Source organism: Pagrus pagrus, assembly GCF_965226575.1.
Source record: "Pagrus pagrus genome assembly, chromosome: 20".
Lineage (NCBI taxonomy): Eukaryota > Metazoa > Chordata > Actinopteri > Spariformes > Sparidae > Pagrus > Pagrus pagrus.
The window spans coordinates 5852056-5867925 of record NC_140207.1 but is presented as its reverse complement, the minus strand read 5'-3'; the positions used below and the strand labels follow the sequence as shown (position 1 = coordinate 5867925).

At 42.7% G+C, this 15870-nt stretch overlaps 2 protein-coding genes across 7 annotated transcripts in view; one reads left to right on the top strand and one right to left on the bottom strand.

Annotated features, from left to right (window-relative positions):
• cnksr2a (connector enhancer of kinase suppressor of Ras 2a) overlaps positions 1 to 15870 on the top strand; it is a 71355-nt gene that overhangs the window by 43463 nt on the left and 12022 nt on the right. The window contains exons 18-25 of one of the 6 annotated variants that reach the window (XM_084341304.1): positions 1205 to 1272; positions 1373 to 1470; positions 2015 to 2233; positions 2612 to 2753; positions 3042 to 3269; positions 4037 to 4224; positions 6637 to 6687; positions 8078 to 8215. In XM_084341304.1, the coding sequence (XP_084197430.1) occupies positions 1205 to 1272; positions 1373 to 1470; positions 2015 to 2233; positions 2612 to 2753; positions 3042 to 3269; positions 4037 to 4224; positions 6637 to 6654 (961 nt within the window). In that variant the 3' untranslated portion in view covers positions 6655 to 6687; positions 8078 to 8215. Of the gene's footprint in view, positions 1 to 1204; positions 1273 to 1372; positions 1471 to 2014; positions 2234 to 2611; positions 2754 to 3041; positions 3270 to 4036; positions 4261 to 6636; positions 6688 to 8077; positions 10309 to 15870 lie in introns of those variants that run through there. The other 5 variants (XM_084341305.1, XM_084341301.1, XM_084341300.1 and 2 more) reach the window with 5 other exon arrangements.
• klhl34 (kelch-like family member 34) lies at positions 13532 to 15331 on the bottom strand (the record flags this gene model as incomplete). The annotated part of the gene is made up of 1 exon (XM_084339953.1): positions 13532 to 15331. The coding sequence occupies one exon, from the start codon at positions 15329 to 15331 to the stop codon at positions 13532 to 13534; it is 1800 nt and encodes a 599-aa protein (XP_084196079.1).

The following is a 15870-nucleotide window of genomic DNA, read 5'->3' as shown; positions in this document are numbered from 1 at the left end:
GGGAAAAATCCTATTAAGCATTGTTAAAGAAAGTGAGAACACATTTCTGGATCTGGACCCACACAGAAAGTTAATGGGTCTATTCTGGACTGATCGTCCATCAAAGTTTCATGGAAATCTTTTCAATAGTTTTTGTGTAATCCTGCTGACAAACCAACAGACACGGGTAGAAATATAACCTCCTCTGCAGAGATGATAAACAAGATATTACCTTCAGACAGAGCAGGCTAGCACATGTTTTCTAGCATTAATGCTAAGCTAAGCTAAACTAGACAGATATCAGTGGTATCATCTGACTCTTTGCAAGAAAGCAAATAAACTAGTTTTCCCAAATTTCGTGAAACACAAAGCCTTGTGCCTCGGTCACACTACACGACTTTCAGAGTTGTCAGATCGCTGTACCGCTCAGGCATCTCAACTTCCTGTCTTGTATTCGTGAGTCTTGCTGTCATGGTTTTCGCACTACATGGCTGATCAGCGGCAGGGGGTCACACATTACGGGATCACACACACACACGAGATGTGACACATCATGTGATCCAAACGGTCCAGGTTGTTTGTGCGCTGATTTACAACGAAAGGGTGAGAGAGCGGATTGTGATCCGTGGGCAGCGAGGAGTATTCTTGTACTGATAATGTGAAACTGCCTGCTTGTATGCTGGTAACAGACACAGCCACTGGAAGCTGTGTTAGCTTAGCATTAGGTGACATCACTCTGCATCTGAGGATTACAAGTTTAAAATGAAAAACATCTGGCGTTAAGTAACCTAACAAGACCTCCCCGAGCTGATGCCTCATCTCTGCTACCCTAAATCTCCAATGGAACTGTTGTGGGGTGAGGTGCATTGTGGGTAATGTAGGCACTGGGTTTTGACAGGGAGGAAAAATGCGAATAATAATAATAATAAATGGTATCTCTGCTTCCTCTGCATTAATTTTCATTAATTTATTTTTTTTATCTGTCTGTGGTGACTGACGATGTCGTAGGAGTGAAATCAAATCTGTGAATTTGAGACATTTTCTCTTAATGTGCTCAGCGGTGATGTCGTGCTGTTTTTCATTATGTATTTCCTTTGGGTCGGTCGTGATATCTGGAGGGTGTGCGTGGTTCATTTGTCTTGCTGTGTGTCTTCATTTCTCTCTTTATTCCTTCTTTTTTGTTTAATGTCATGAATCCATAAATACGGTCCTCCCTTTCTGCTAGATGGCTGAGTCGTCTCAACATGGCCGCCGTGGGCTACGCCGAGCGAGAGAGGATACGCCAGGAGCAAGGTGAGGCGTTCGCTGGAAGATTAATATTCTCGCTGATACTCCTTTTGTGATCATAGATGGATTCAGTGTTTCTGACTGTGTTTGTGTGGGTTTCCTGCAGATTACTGGAGTGAGAGTGAGCATGAGGATGACACCACCTCCAGCCCCAAACAGGACAGTCCCCCACCTCCATACGATACCTACCCACGGCCTCCATCAGTGAGTCACACACACACACTCACATGACTGTATCACACACTCATGAAGGCAAAAAAATCACGCTGGGTGCTCCTCCGCAGTCCATCTCAACAGTTAAAGTTATCGCCAATTTAGCCTACAGGGAGCAGTCGGGCTAAAATTGGTATAATTGATGCTATAATTGTCCCTCATGCTGCTTTGCTCCACATTAAATGTCTTTGTCTTTGGGCGTGTGTGTTTTTTTAGCCCGTGATAAAATGAAAAAGCGAGAACAACAACAGCTTTTACAACACCTTTTCTCAGGCTGCTAACTTGTTAAGATAATAATCCTCGTAATGAAGAGTCTCCTGTGTTTCGACAAACACTCGTTTCTCCTCGCTGCCGAACACTCTCCTTCTTCCTTTCTCTCACATCTTTATTCAACAATCACCCTGCACCCTTGGAAGACATCTGGCTGCCTCTCTGGATCGAATCTTGTTTTGAAGTGTGTCATTACGTTTTGAATGAGGCCGGTCGATCGGTTCCACGTCTGCCAGGGTTTTTCACTCTTTCCTCTCTCTGTCAGATGAGTGCCTACATGGAAGGCCGGACCACTCGTCTGTCATCCACGGAGACGTCTCGCTCTCGCTCTTCCCAGGAGGACTTCCTCTGCGGCGATCCCCCCATGGTGGCTGCAGAGCCTCAGTACCACCCCGGTCCTCTAGGGGGAGGCACCACGCACAGCGGGAGGAAGCCGGGGGGCAGCAGCAGCAGCGACGTGCAGTACAGATGTGATCCTGTGGAGGTAAGTGTCAGTTCAAAGCAAGATATCTAACAAACTAAGGTCCCGTATAATGTTAATTTTGCCTGTCTCTTTAAGACCCCCTTTCGAAAAGCCCAGTCTGCTCTGATTGGTCAGCGGTCACAAGCCTGAGCAGTGTAAACAAGCAATTAGACCTGCTTTAAAATCCAAAAGTGAAATGACACCCTCTAGTTGGATGTTTATCTTATTTCTTCTAGAGATTTACGACTCATATCTGTCAAGCCAGTAGATGTATTTCCTTTCCGAGGATGGCTAAGGCTCTTCTCACCTCTGGTCGATGGGAAAACTCTCCAAAAACATAAATGAATGAGTAATGTTGCTGAAAAATACTTCTGTTTTGTCTTTTGTTGTTACCTGTAGTACCGGTCCAGTCCGGCGGGGGGCAGCAGTGAGACGGGGTCTCCGGGCCGCTCCTCCTCGTCGCAGAGACGTTCCTGGCAGGACCTGATCGAGACACCGCTGACCGAGGCCGGACTGCACTACCTTCAAACCGGACCGCTCGGTAACACACAGTGAATCAGATACACAGCCCCAGTTTTTTGCATAAATACTCAGATTGTTCATTTATATTTATAAATGACAAAGAAAAACAATTCTTTACATTTTAGAAGGAAATATGAGTCGAACATCAAAATAATAATAATAATAATTGAAGACCAATCATAGTTGCTGGAGAGGTTTAGGTTGGACACTGAACATCTTTATGTTCTGTTAAACTGAGTAACATATTGATTTTTAAAGCCACCACATGATGTTTGTTCTCCCTCGTCTTGTGCTCTTATTGCTACAGAGGACGCCGTCTTCGCCGAGCCCGGTCCAGGCGGCGGCGGGACCATGATGGCCGGAGCCGTTTACACTCTTCCTGCACAGAGGAATGTCCCGTTGCCCATGGCGATGCAGAGGCTGATTCCTATGGCAACCCAGGGAGGGAAACCCCGCAGCTTCACGCTGCCACGAGACAGCAACCTACACACACTCCTCACGCCCCCTGCGAAAGAAGAACAGCAAACACGCAACGGTGAGTTTCAGCCAGGAACATGCGTGCACAAAACACGTGGACACGGGCGAGAGGTGAAGCTGCACCGAGCAACAGATACATGTTGTATTGTAATGTGTGTGTGTGTGTGTGTGGGCGGATGTTGGATGTTAGGTAAGAGCAGGGAGGAAAAACTGTGGCTCACATTGAATGACAGCCACCAGAGACCGGGAAAAAAAAAAAAAAGAAGATTGTTTCTTTCCGAGGTGAAGACGTTGACGTCAGTACATGTGCCAGAAATAAAAAACGCTCTCAGGCAGACACATTTCCATTTAAATCATCAGCGTTTAAGTCTCACACACACACACTCCAGTCTAACAGCCATCTAATGAGGCTAATGAGACAATGGTGCGCCGGTTGCCAAGGTGAGCCCAGCGGTGTCCAGACACAAAAGTGACAAACTGAAATAGTAAACAAGAGAGAGAGAAACAAAGACATCAACAATGAGATGTAAGAATAATCATCACGTCAATTCTCTTTTAATTTCGTCGGAGGAAATAAAACTGCCAGAGTGGAGAAATATCCCTGCGGCTGACAGGAAAGAGAGAACAGGACTTTATCATCATTAATAATCTCCCTATGACTAATAGGAGTCATTATCCTGTATCGTACACGTGTTGAGGTGTGTGCTGCTGTCCTCCAGTGGTAACTCAAGTGTCTGACAGCTCTTTTACTTCATATCTGGAGAGCGAACAAGGGTTTAAATCATCATTAACTGTGCGACTGTATTTCTCTCCGGCTGTGTGAAGGCGGCAGCGAGGGTGCCTCCCTGGGCGACCTGTTTCGTGCCTGCGAGCAGGGCGGGGTGTGTCCTCTCGGCCGCGGGTCGGAGGGGAAAGATCAGTCCGAGTTCAGGCAGTCCTTCCTGCGACGGGCCGCCGACCCTCAGCTCAACGACCGACTGCACCGCCTCCGCATACTGACGTCCACGCTGAAGGTTGGTTCACACAAAGACGGACATTCAGGAAAAAATGTAGGCATAAATGTGAACACACAAATGCATATACACATCCATATCATGCACACATATAGAGGATTAAAAGATATGTCAGCACATCACTATTTGTTTTTTGTAAAAGTTATAATCCTTAACATTTTCGTCCTGGATGATTTGGTGACACCAAGTGCGGTTTAAAACTACTTCACTTTGTTTTCATAAAGAAGTCGGTCAAAATCCCTGATAAACGCAGGAGAAGGTAGCAGGAGGAAGAGTTGGAAGTGGCTGCTCCTTCTTCTTTCATTACCTGCTTTTATATCCAAAGCTGAGCTGTAAATCATAGTTGTCTCGCTTTGTAGACACATTTTTGGATGAACAATTGCTGTCAGCGCCAATCTTGGCAACGAATATAAAGCAATTCCTGAGTTCTTTGGAAAGAAAACAATCATGTTTCACCAGTTTGACACTTATAAAATCGAGATGAAATGAAAAAGGCCTTATTTTTTTAACGCTTTTAGATCGCCTATTTATTTAGATTTACAATATCTAACTTCTGCCTCCAGGGGGCTCTCTAACCAAACAAAACAAAACACAGTCACATCAGATCCTGCTCGGATATGGAGCCGTTTACCGACGGGAGGAGAGCTCAGAGATTAGTTTTTAACTTTCTGGATTGAATGTGGATTTATCTTCACTCCTGTTTATCAACCTGACTGCAGCACCGATCAGCGGAGGCTCTGATGCAGCATCTTCTCACACAATATCTGCCTCGACTGGTCAGGTTGAGAGAGAGAAAGTAGAGTAGTGGTACTCAAGTATCTGAAAAGTGTACTACGAACGGTACTTTAACACCAAGATTTTAATTTTTACTGCAAATGAATATCGATCCCAAATATCTGTTCACAGTCGCCTAGATTTCTAATAATAAAGCAATGTTGGTTGACGTCTACCGTTGATAACAAAAACAGGACTTGATTTCATGAAAATATTAAGGATTGTAACTTTAAACTGCAGTATACCTCAGTCATAACTCTGGTCCCACTCCTCTGTACCCACCCTTGTAGACCATCTCTCTTCTTGTTCACAAGCCATCCTTCCAACCTTTAGAGTTATAAATGCTTTAGTCTGGTTAAAGGTTGGCATTTTCTCATACAACTCACTTGGTGTTGCTAACGTTTGCCGAACACCATTTTCAGATGAAAATCCTCTATTTCTTCTCGTCCGCTGTGGACTGAAAGAATGACCTTTCTCACAGTCTATTTTTTTGTCTTGGCCCATTGGGTTACAATAATCACATCCACACATGAATGCCCTCTCACCACATTAAATGTGAGCGGGGTGAAATGGATAAAACGTTACTGCTAATTATTTTTCTGGAGGGAGACTTGGAACCGCTCATGTGCAATTTTATACTCTAATACACCTTGAAAACACAAACATAAACACATCTACGCTGGAAACTGTCTCTGTCTTGTTAGTTTGAGTGCCGTCATCTGTCCCAGTCTGTCTCCTCGGTTTTGGTTTGAGCTTTGTTAAGCAGCCATCTGTGGCTGTATGCTGTATGAGCAGTGGTTATGTCTCTGGGCTGGGCGCCTCTGTGAATGGCTCTTTTGCTGTGGCTGTTTTTGTTTTTTTTCTGTCTCTGGAGTTTGTATCTTTGTTGCTTCCTCCGTGTTCGTGGGCGGGGATGGTCGGCGAGGGCGTCGGGGTGCTTCTGCGTGTCGCTACAGTAGCTTGTTATCGCAGGTCTGTGGCTTTGGCTGCCCGTGTCTGCTGGTTACAGGTTGGGTGGAGGAGCTTTCATGTTTGTTTCTCTGTCTGGCGTCTCTTAAAGGAATACACCAGGTTTTTCTGGGGGGGAGTTTGGATGAAATGTACCTCTTGTCAAAGAATGAGAGCATTCAGTAGACATCAAAGTCATCCTTGTGACCCAGGTGGACCTTAAATCAGGTTGTATTTGTGTGTTCAGGCAGCATCGACTCATCTGCAGTGGTTGCTGTGGAAACAACAAAGACATTGATATTTCCTCTGTATCTTTATGCATCAGAATTGTACTGAAACTAGCTACAGTCTAGATGACAAATGAAGATGAGCACGTTTGCTCTTTATAGCAGTGGTGATGCAGAATTTGTCTGATGCAGCATATTAAATCATTTTATTCTGGTCAATCCAATAAGACCAATTAGCTTCTTAAAGTAAGAACTTACTTTTTAGTGATCAAAATGTATTGATTGTTCACATAATGCAGCCTTGAAATATCAATAGTGTAAATCTGACTGTCACAATGTCACATTAACACTCAGTTCCTGTGAAAATAAAGGAAATATTTCATCTAAACTTCACTGTTAAGACACTGTTTATAATTATTAATGGTCAATTTATAATTTGCTAATTCTTACTTATGCTTCATAGATCAATTATAAGCCATGAAGAACAACTCAAGCCATCAAGTCTGCACTTATAGTAAGTTATTAATTAACAGTCATGTGTTTCTTACTACCTAACAAACCATACGATCTGTATGGAAGCCCATTTGTGCCAATGTGATGACAAAAAATATCTTGTAAGTCATTAGGATGAGAAAGTTAATCACTTAGTATTTTAAAATAATGACTTAGTATTTTAAAACAATGACTTAGTATCCCAAATTAATGACTTATTATCCCAAAATAATGACTTCATATCCCAAAATAATGACTTCGTATCTCAAAATAATGACTTCATATCCCAAAATAATGACTTGGTATCCCCAAATTATTGACTTAGTATCCCAAATTAATGACTTATTATCCCAAAATAATGACTTAGTATCTCAAATGAATGACTTAGTTACCCAAAGTAATGACTTAGTATCCAAAGTAATGACTTAGTATCTCAAGTTAAGATGACTTAGTATCTCAAAATAATGAGAAACATAGTTTGATATCATGCACTTCCTCCAAAAACCACTACAATATCACGATTTGTGAATCCATGTCTAAGATATAGTCTTTAATGATGCTATCTGTGACTTATGGGATATTCTTTCTTTTTTTTTATCACATTGGTGAAAATGGGCTTTTATAAGTCTGCACTAACTGCTGTCCTGTGAAAACTATGTATGTAACTAAAATGTCAGCATGTCATGTTCCAGAAAACAGCCTGTTTTAGCTTCAATTTTAAATAGTTCAGTACATTTAGGAAGTCTGAGAAGTTTCTCAACACATAAAATAACTTTTTATTATTAAAAAAAAGAATCCAAATCCCCAAATTTGGATGTTTTTAGAGTTTATTAGTGGACACGGTGTTACATTTCTTAACAAACAGGTTCAGTAAGTCCCCTTCAATCAATTAAGTCAATCACATTTTCTTCTTATTTCTAAATATTCGTGTGTTGTTAACAATTGTGTTGTGTTGTAAAGCACTCTGAGTGGTCGATAAGACGAGGAAAGTGCTACATAAATGCCGTCCATTTACCATTTTAATGGCTTTGGCCCTTTTCCAGAATGAGATCAAACAGTCTTTGCTCGAACACTACCCAAGGGCATTTTTTACAACCTGGCAACCCAACATTGTTCCTATTACTGCTTCATATCTTCATAATGCCATTTGCTACTACATCTGAGCCCTTTTTAAAAGTGTCCTTACTTACCATGGGGTTTTAGAGTAGCTGTGAGAGTAAGAGTCTTAAAAACCAGAACAAATAATCCACCAAGAACAATAAAAAGTGTGAAACCTCCCCCAAACTTAGTGTATCCCCTTAAGTGTGTGTCTTGCTTCTCGTGTGTCTGCGTTATAAAAGCTTAGTCGTTTAAATTTCTAAAAAATCTAAAGAAGTGACGGAGACCCTCCTGTGTTTCTGCATCCCTCATAGGACAGGGAGGGGGAGCTAGCGTTGATTGACAGGCTGTTGGCCAATCCCCAGCTGTCGTCGGCAGACTTCCAGGAGTGGAAAAGAGCCTATCAGGAGCTGTTCTCTCAGGAGCCAGACTCGACCGCTGAACCCGACCCGGGCCCGCCCCCTCTCACCCCCTCGCTCTCTCACACACACTCCTACATCGAGACCCACGTCTGACGAGTACAACGCTCACACTCATGCACGCTTAAGTTGCTCTCCTGGTTCTGGAAAGAGTCGAACAAGAGGTTTTGGTTGCGATCAGTGATGGACAACTTGACTTCTCATCCCGATACGCTTTCGGCAGCCGCTGTGTACAAGTGCAACATGACAGCTTTCTGAGGAGACGCCCGTGTGGCTATCACGTCACATCGATCTACGAGCTGATTGGTTATGCCACTCCAGCTGGCTCGGGGGCGGACGATGCTCTGATTCTTAAGTATTACATGTCAGCTTTTGTGCTCTTTGATACGCCACAAAACTCCCGTTGGACATCAGTGTGCTCCTCCTCACGTGGACAGAGGTCTCAGAATAGTATCTTCATTAACAGCATTTCATCCTGCTTGTTGTGCCATGTTTATACTGACTGCACAGTGTCTCATAGACAGCCTAATAGCCAACATATTGTATCCTATCAAGCCTTATACTTGATGTCTATGATGATATTTTCTGTACAGTTGGTGTTACAGCAGAGAACAATTAGCACAAGTCTTTTTTTAACTCAACTAGTCTCAGTTTCTATCTAGTTTTAGAGACTTTTTGTTCGTGCTGGTTTGGTAGAATTACGTACTGTGCTGGGCTGGACCTGAAGCATGCACACTCCTGGAATATAGGACCGGTTTAAAGGAAAAGTCCACCCTGAAAAAACACTTTAACACTGTTTTCAAACAGCTAGCGAGCCCAGGTTGTTGTATTTTTTGTTGTATTTGCACAAAACTGAGATGATGCCAGTTTCCCTGTCAAGTCTCGCAGTTTAAAAGCCATTAAATGCACCAAAGAATACTGAAAATAAATATAGGCATTAAAAAAATGTTGCATTAATTCATATTTCTGTTTTTTAATTTGCTTCTGTATTTGTTTACCTTGTTTCATTCCCCCCGTTTATTTAATTTGTTTTACAATATATTTATTTGTTAATTAATTCATCTATTTATGTATGTATTTACATATTTACTTACGTATTACATTGAAAAGAATACAGAAATAAATAGAAATGAATACATGAGTAAATAAATGGATAAATGTATGAATAAAATGGGAAATTAAACAGGAAAATGTATAGATTGTACAGAAATATCAAGTAATGTCACGTTTTATAAATTAACTTATGCCTATATTTACTATGAGTATAATGTTTTGTGCTTTTAATAGCATATCATTTATTTATTGAGCAATTTATTCACTTAATTATTTATTCATTTATTCTTAATTTTGGCACTTACGGTCCTCCATACATCTTTTTCTATTGCCTTGTCTTCACCTGTTTTCCTTTTTTTCCCCCTTTGACTTTTACTCATAGTTCGTCCTTACGTAAGTACCTGAGATACAGTCACCTGGTCACCATGGCAACTGTAATAAAGGTTGTTCTGGTCCTCACAGAGAGGCTTCACATAATCGCAAAATAACTCAAACGTCCTTGATTGATTATCTTTTATAAAACGGTGTTAAAAGTTTCTCAGGGGTGGATTCTTCCTCTGAGGCTCTCTGTATCCTGCATGCCACATAGAAGATATGAGGAAATATTTACATAAGATTTGAAATATGGATCTAATAAAGATATATTAGTTTGTTATTTGTACGCTGCTGGCAAATGACTTAATACTCAGAGACACTGCACAAATCTATGAAAGCAATCGTACACACAGATACACACACACGGACACAATAAACAACAGTTTTGAATGCTCTTTCTATGCTGCCGCCCGTGGTTGGTTGTAGTAGCATGTCTTTGTTGTAGATAAACACAATATTCCTTTTTCCTGTTTTTGTGTTTGAAATCTCTAGATACAGTAGATCTCTCTTTATAGAGTGCATACTAAGTGTCTCGGATAATGTTCTCTAATTCTATCAGGTTTTTTGAGTAAAGATTGTTTAATGTTCAATCTATTAAATTATGGTTAAAAAAATAACAGTATTTATTTTACGTGATCATTCTTGCGTGTTCTGTTTCGGAAGAAGAGGGTTGGATCAATAAAGTGTGGTCATTTGGATGAAGGTGTGTTTGTGGTTTTGTTTTCACGGTTGAGGAAAGAGAGGGGACGAGGCCGACGGGATGATGAGCACCGGTAACAGCTGCTGCACCGGCTCTTGTCAACATGAGGAGGCAGCCGGAGAGAGTCCACGTTCCTTCTCCCAGCTGACCGGTCCTAATCCCTGCCCGTGTGCCTTCGTGCTACAATCGCATCTGAGGAAAAACTCAAACAACTCTCCTGCAGGAGGATAATCTGACAACAGCAGTTGGGGTTTTCAGTTGCAGCGTTGTTACATTCGGTGTTTCCAGCCACCTGTTTTATGCACTTTTTTAATTCGCACTTGAAAGAACAGCAGATTGGAAACACTGTAAATTCAGAAAAACTTTAAATTTGTTGTTTCCACTCGGCTGCGGTGGTTAAAAACAAAAACATGACGATGCAAACAGATTTGCTGAATAACTGGAGACCTAAAGGAGACCATATCGTTCCCCTAAATTAATACATGAAACACAAAGAAAGGGCATATTTTCATCATGTTTCCCCTCACTGATGTAATGTAACTAACTGGAGAATTATCGTCACCAACTGTTTATCTTGATGGACCAACTCCTTTACATAACATAGTAGTAGTAATTGTAGTAGTAGATGCACATTGATTTGCATTTTCTTTTGCTGATTTGGTTAAAATTTGAATTACATATGGATGAGAACCTGGCTACTCTACAGCAGGTATTGTACAACAAACTCTATGCTAGAGGTCAGGGTACAAGTCAGGAGATGAGAGACTGTAAACAAATATAAAAATGAATCAGCACAGTGGAATATCATCAGTGAACGTGCGTAAATATAAAAACTATACAGCCGATAGTCGTGCTAGTGACGTCAACTGTCACCAAACCCTTTATTTAATCCTAGTAGAGCTGCTCCTGTATATTAGCAGCTCACAAAACTGACAAACTACCCTTTCACATAACTGCAGTTGTCAATGTGAGCAGATTTATTGTGATTTTTATCTTTTTTTAGTACCTTTTCTTTGCCGAGTTGGCGGCCATGTTGATGTTGTTGACGTTTAACACCAAACTGGATCATATTTTACCTTTGATTACGACAAATTGTGACTTTCTCAACTTGGAAAATTATCTTAGAAATTGAGAAAACATATGTCTCCATTCACTACCATACGAATACAAATACAAAATGGTTACCATAACGTCAGTTAAACTTGTAGCTTCTGTAGAGCTATAGAAGTGTTCATGTAGAAAGGGGTTAAATTAAAAGTTTAGAGATTCAATAGTGATTAATTAAAAGTAATATTAAAGACTTACATTGTTATCAAAACACACAGGCCTACTTGTTACGGTTACCTCGTCTTAGCTAATCTGGTTCTTCAGAAACGTTAGTTAACGTTAGCTAACCAAATTCAGTTTCTATGATAAAGCAGCTAACGTAGAAAACTCTAGCTAGATAAAGTAAAAAGACACCAGAGCTAATCACTTTTACAATTCAGTTTATTGGTTCCTAATAGTAATTGAATAAATGCACAATCAGATTTATTTTCAGTGGTTCATGATCAAAATTTGTGATACTTACATACCAATAGGAATGTTTAATTGTAAACTGCTGCAAAAAAAATCAATGTTTCGACAATAATAGATGACTGAAACAACCTTTTTATATATTTGTATATAAACTATTTGAAGGTGTCTGAACTGTATGTACTGTATAACTTTTGTTAGCCCAGAACAGGAAATCACTACCGGTTACAGTGAGACACCCAATTAATTTTGAATCCGACATCAGCTCCAAACCTGTTAAATAAATAATGTTTATGCCAACAGCACAAGGAGGCATTCAGGATTAAATGGAAGTAGTCCATGAATAATGAACTCCTCGCAGGTTACCTAGCTATTACACACAAATCATGCATATGATTTCCTGATAATGCTTCTTCTACTATGCAGCTCTAAACCTATTTTGTCCATTTTGGTTGTCAGCGCTGATGGAAAATGGATGAAACAAGAAAACAAGACAGAAAAAAGGTCACTCAATATCTTTGGTTTGCCTCTATTTCTCTATCTGTCTTTTAGAAAACTTAAATTATTCATCGCTAGTCGATCAACAGGAATGTCACATGCATATCTACAACTTCTATAAAATATTAAACTTGGCTTTTTCTGTTGTTTTTATTTCAAAGATGTCCTCCTCCACCTTCCTCCACCTTATCTCCTGTTTCGACCTCTTCTCTGTTCCCTCTTATGTGTGATAGCCTCCTCCACAGTCTGGCTCAGCCTCTTCACGAAATTTAATCTGCGCAGGAATTACCTTCTCCCCCACTAAATCTCTTTACCTCGCCTCTACTTGTTCTCAAAATCCCCCTTTTTATCTCCGTCCTTAGCTCTTGTCTGATTTCTCCTTTTTTGCCACATTCAGTCACAGGAATACCAATCACAAAACACAATGTATCTCACCTCTCGCAAGTGGTAAAGGGACTTTAAGATTTTTCTACTGTTATGTCGTAATAATTCAGCGCCCAGACACGAGACTGATATTGATCTGCTCATCTAACTCTCCGCAACAACAAGAATAAGTGTAGGCTATGTCCCAAAATGATTAACTACTACAATGAGATGTAGTAGAGTAGTTTAGCTTAGCATAAAGACTGGTAATAAGGGAAACCAGCTAGCTTGGCTCACTTTTAACATATGATATGTTGTTTGTTTTATCCTATCAAAAACAGTTTAAACTGACAAATCAGGGTTTTACTTGAGGTAATGCTGTATGCTAATTTAAGCTAATGGGCTAACATTTAACATCTAACTCCTAGCACCAGAATGAGGTTTATGTGATTTGTAATGCATACAATAACCAACGTCTAAAAATGTCAAGTTATGGGCTGTTTTTTCATGCTAAGCAAAGCCAACCATCTCCTGCTATTAGCTTGATAGTATAACCTGCTATCAATCTTCTATTTCTCAGTGAGGAAGAATAAATGTATTTTGCATAATGTCCAACTATATTTAACATTTTCACTTGTTTTGAATTTATGTACTGGAAAAATTTTGCAAATATCCTGAAACTGTTCTCATCAAATGAGGCAGGACCACTGTAACGTGGAAAATAATATTGTTGAGGTTGGGATGGTGGTGAATATCTAATCCTTGACACCCTACTTTCATTTCCCAACACTGGGAGTGAAGCCTTCGACTGTGAGGGTTGTGAAATTGTCTCACTCTTGTGCCCTTTAGTCGGGCAGAGGCAGCAGAGTGCACTCCGTCCCGGTGAGAGGTCTGGGAAGCTGACAGATCTCTCTCCAGCGATCTCGCTTCGTATCGTACTCCAACACGCTCTTCACTATCACTTCCTGTCCGTCGCTCCATCTCCTCCCTCCGAACACCAGCAGATTGCCGGACGGCGTCGACGCCATCCCGTAGTTGAAGGAGCCGATGAGAAGGGGTCGAAGGCGGGTCCAGTGGTCCGCCTGTGAATCGTACCGTTCGATGTCGCAGAAGGGCTCGTACATCCCCAACAGGGCGTAGATGTGTCCGTGGACGGTTGCGAGGCGGTGGCTGAACCTGGCGATGGACATGGACGCTCGCTTTTCCCACGCTCTGCCCTTCAGGTCCCAGGATATGACTTCTCTGCTGCTTTCTCTGTGGTCGCCCTGGTTTTCACTGTGGTGACTATCATGGATGTTTCCTGGCAGACCTCCCGACACATAGATGTTGTCGTCGAGCACGGCAGAAGCGTGGCCGTAAAGAGAGCGAGGCATCGTCGCTCCTCTTCTCCACGCCACTGTCGCCATGTCATAAAACTCAACAGAAGCTACAGAGACGTGTGCGTTGGTGTCTTTACGTGTGTGTCGACCCCCGATGGCGTAAATCACGTCCTCCACCACGCAGCAGGTGAACTGCGCCCTCCTCTCCAGCATGGACTCCACCTTCACCCAGCAGTTGAAGCGAGGATCGTACCGCCACACCTGGTTAGATGTTTCCACGGTGACAGACTTTTTCCCATCATCCTCTCCCTCTTTTACTTCTTCGCCCCCGATCACAAAGAGGAAACCTCCCACCGAGCACACGCAGTGATTTCTCAGTCGCAGCGGGAGGCTGGAGCACAGAGATGAAAACTTCCTGCTTCGAGGATCAAACGCCAGCATCTGCTGTTCTGGCCAATCAGGGCTGGATCCTCCGCCGACAAGCAGCACACGATTGGGCGACGCCCTGAGCGTGTTCTGTCTGCTCTGTCTGATTGGCTGAGCTGAACCCAATACGTGGTACTCCAGCGCTCGTGTCAGCTGACTTCTGATCAGAGGCGTGGCCATGGCTTTGTGGGCACGGCTGAGATCGGTGAGGTCAGACGGGGCGACCAATCCGAAGCGCAGGCGACTCAGTAGAAGATTTGACTTCAGGAGAGGGAGGGGCCCGTTCTCGTTCAGCCAATCCAGAGCCAGCTTTATGAGCTCCACCTCCTTGATACCTGGTATCTCGTCAGCATCGAGCACCGCCATCAGTGATTGGATATTCAGCCTGAGGAGGTCGTCCCTGCTCTCCTGTAGTAGTGTCCCCATCTCCATGGCGATGGTTTGATTGGCAGCTTCAAGTGCATCAGCGAGGGAGTGATGCTCGGCTATGTTAGCGTAGCAACAACAGTTATCGGTGCTCAAACCATCAGTGATAAACTGCTCGCATATCGACACAGCCGACTCAACCTGCAAGTACCTCGCTGCCTCCAAGACAACAGGAAGTGTCGGCGGTGACACGCTGAGCCAGCCCGAATACAGGAAGTCCAGAATGGCGTCTAAACCCTCAGATGTTAGCACCGGAAGGCTAATGGAGCCTGCTAATCTCTCCGAGGTATTCTCTCCAAACAAAGCCCAAAAATACTCGCTGGAGCTGGCCAAAAGGGCGCGATGACACGGGAAGGACACACCGCCGGCCTCGAGGACGACATCACACATCTTTCTCTGGGAGCGAAGCCGCTGGAAGCCGGAGAGAAGTCCGGTTCTTTGGGAGGAACTGTAGAGGAGGGAGTAGGTATCCATCCAAGAGATAAGAGGAAGACCAGAGGTTGGAGAGAAAAAGAAAGAGGATTAGCTGCAGAGAAAAAAGCTTTGTCAGGAAGGTACGAGGTAGGAAGTAAGATGAAACAGACAAGATGCACAAGAGAACGTTTGACAAAAAGAGAGTCAGACGTCAGCCAGAGACAAGGATGACAGAAGCAGGAAATGAAGGGAGAAGAAGAGTAAAGTACGTCCTTAGTCGTGGTCTCTCCATCTGTGTTGTTGTCCTGCTCTGTCTGCATGTGACACCGTGATAGGAAGGTTAACAACTACCCCCGACATCCACACACACAATCCCCTGTACCTCCCCCCCTCCTATTTTTTTTTGGCCCTTGCTCCATCCAAGCCTCCTGTCTGTTCCTATGATGTCCTGGCTTTGTGATCGTCGGCTGCCCTTTCCTTTTCGTCCGGGAGGGAGTATCACCCAAGTATATGCATCCGACATGCACACACACACCGACCGGGACGCCTGGCAGGGCTTTCAGTGTCTATCCCGGCGGATGAACTCATGGGTAAATACA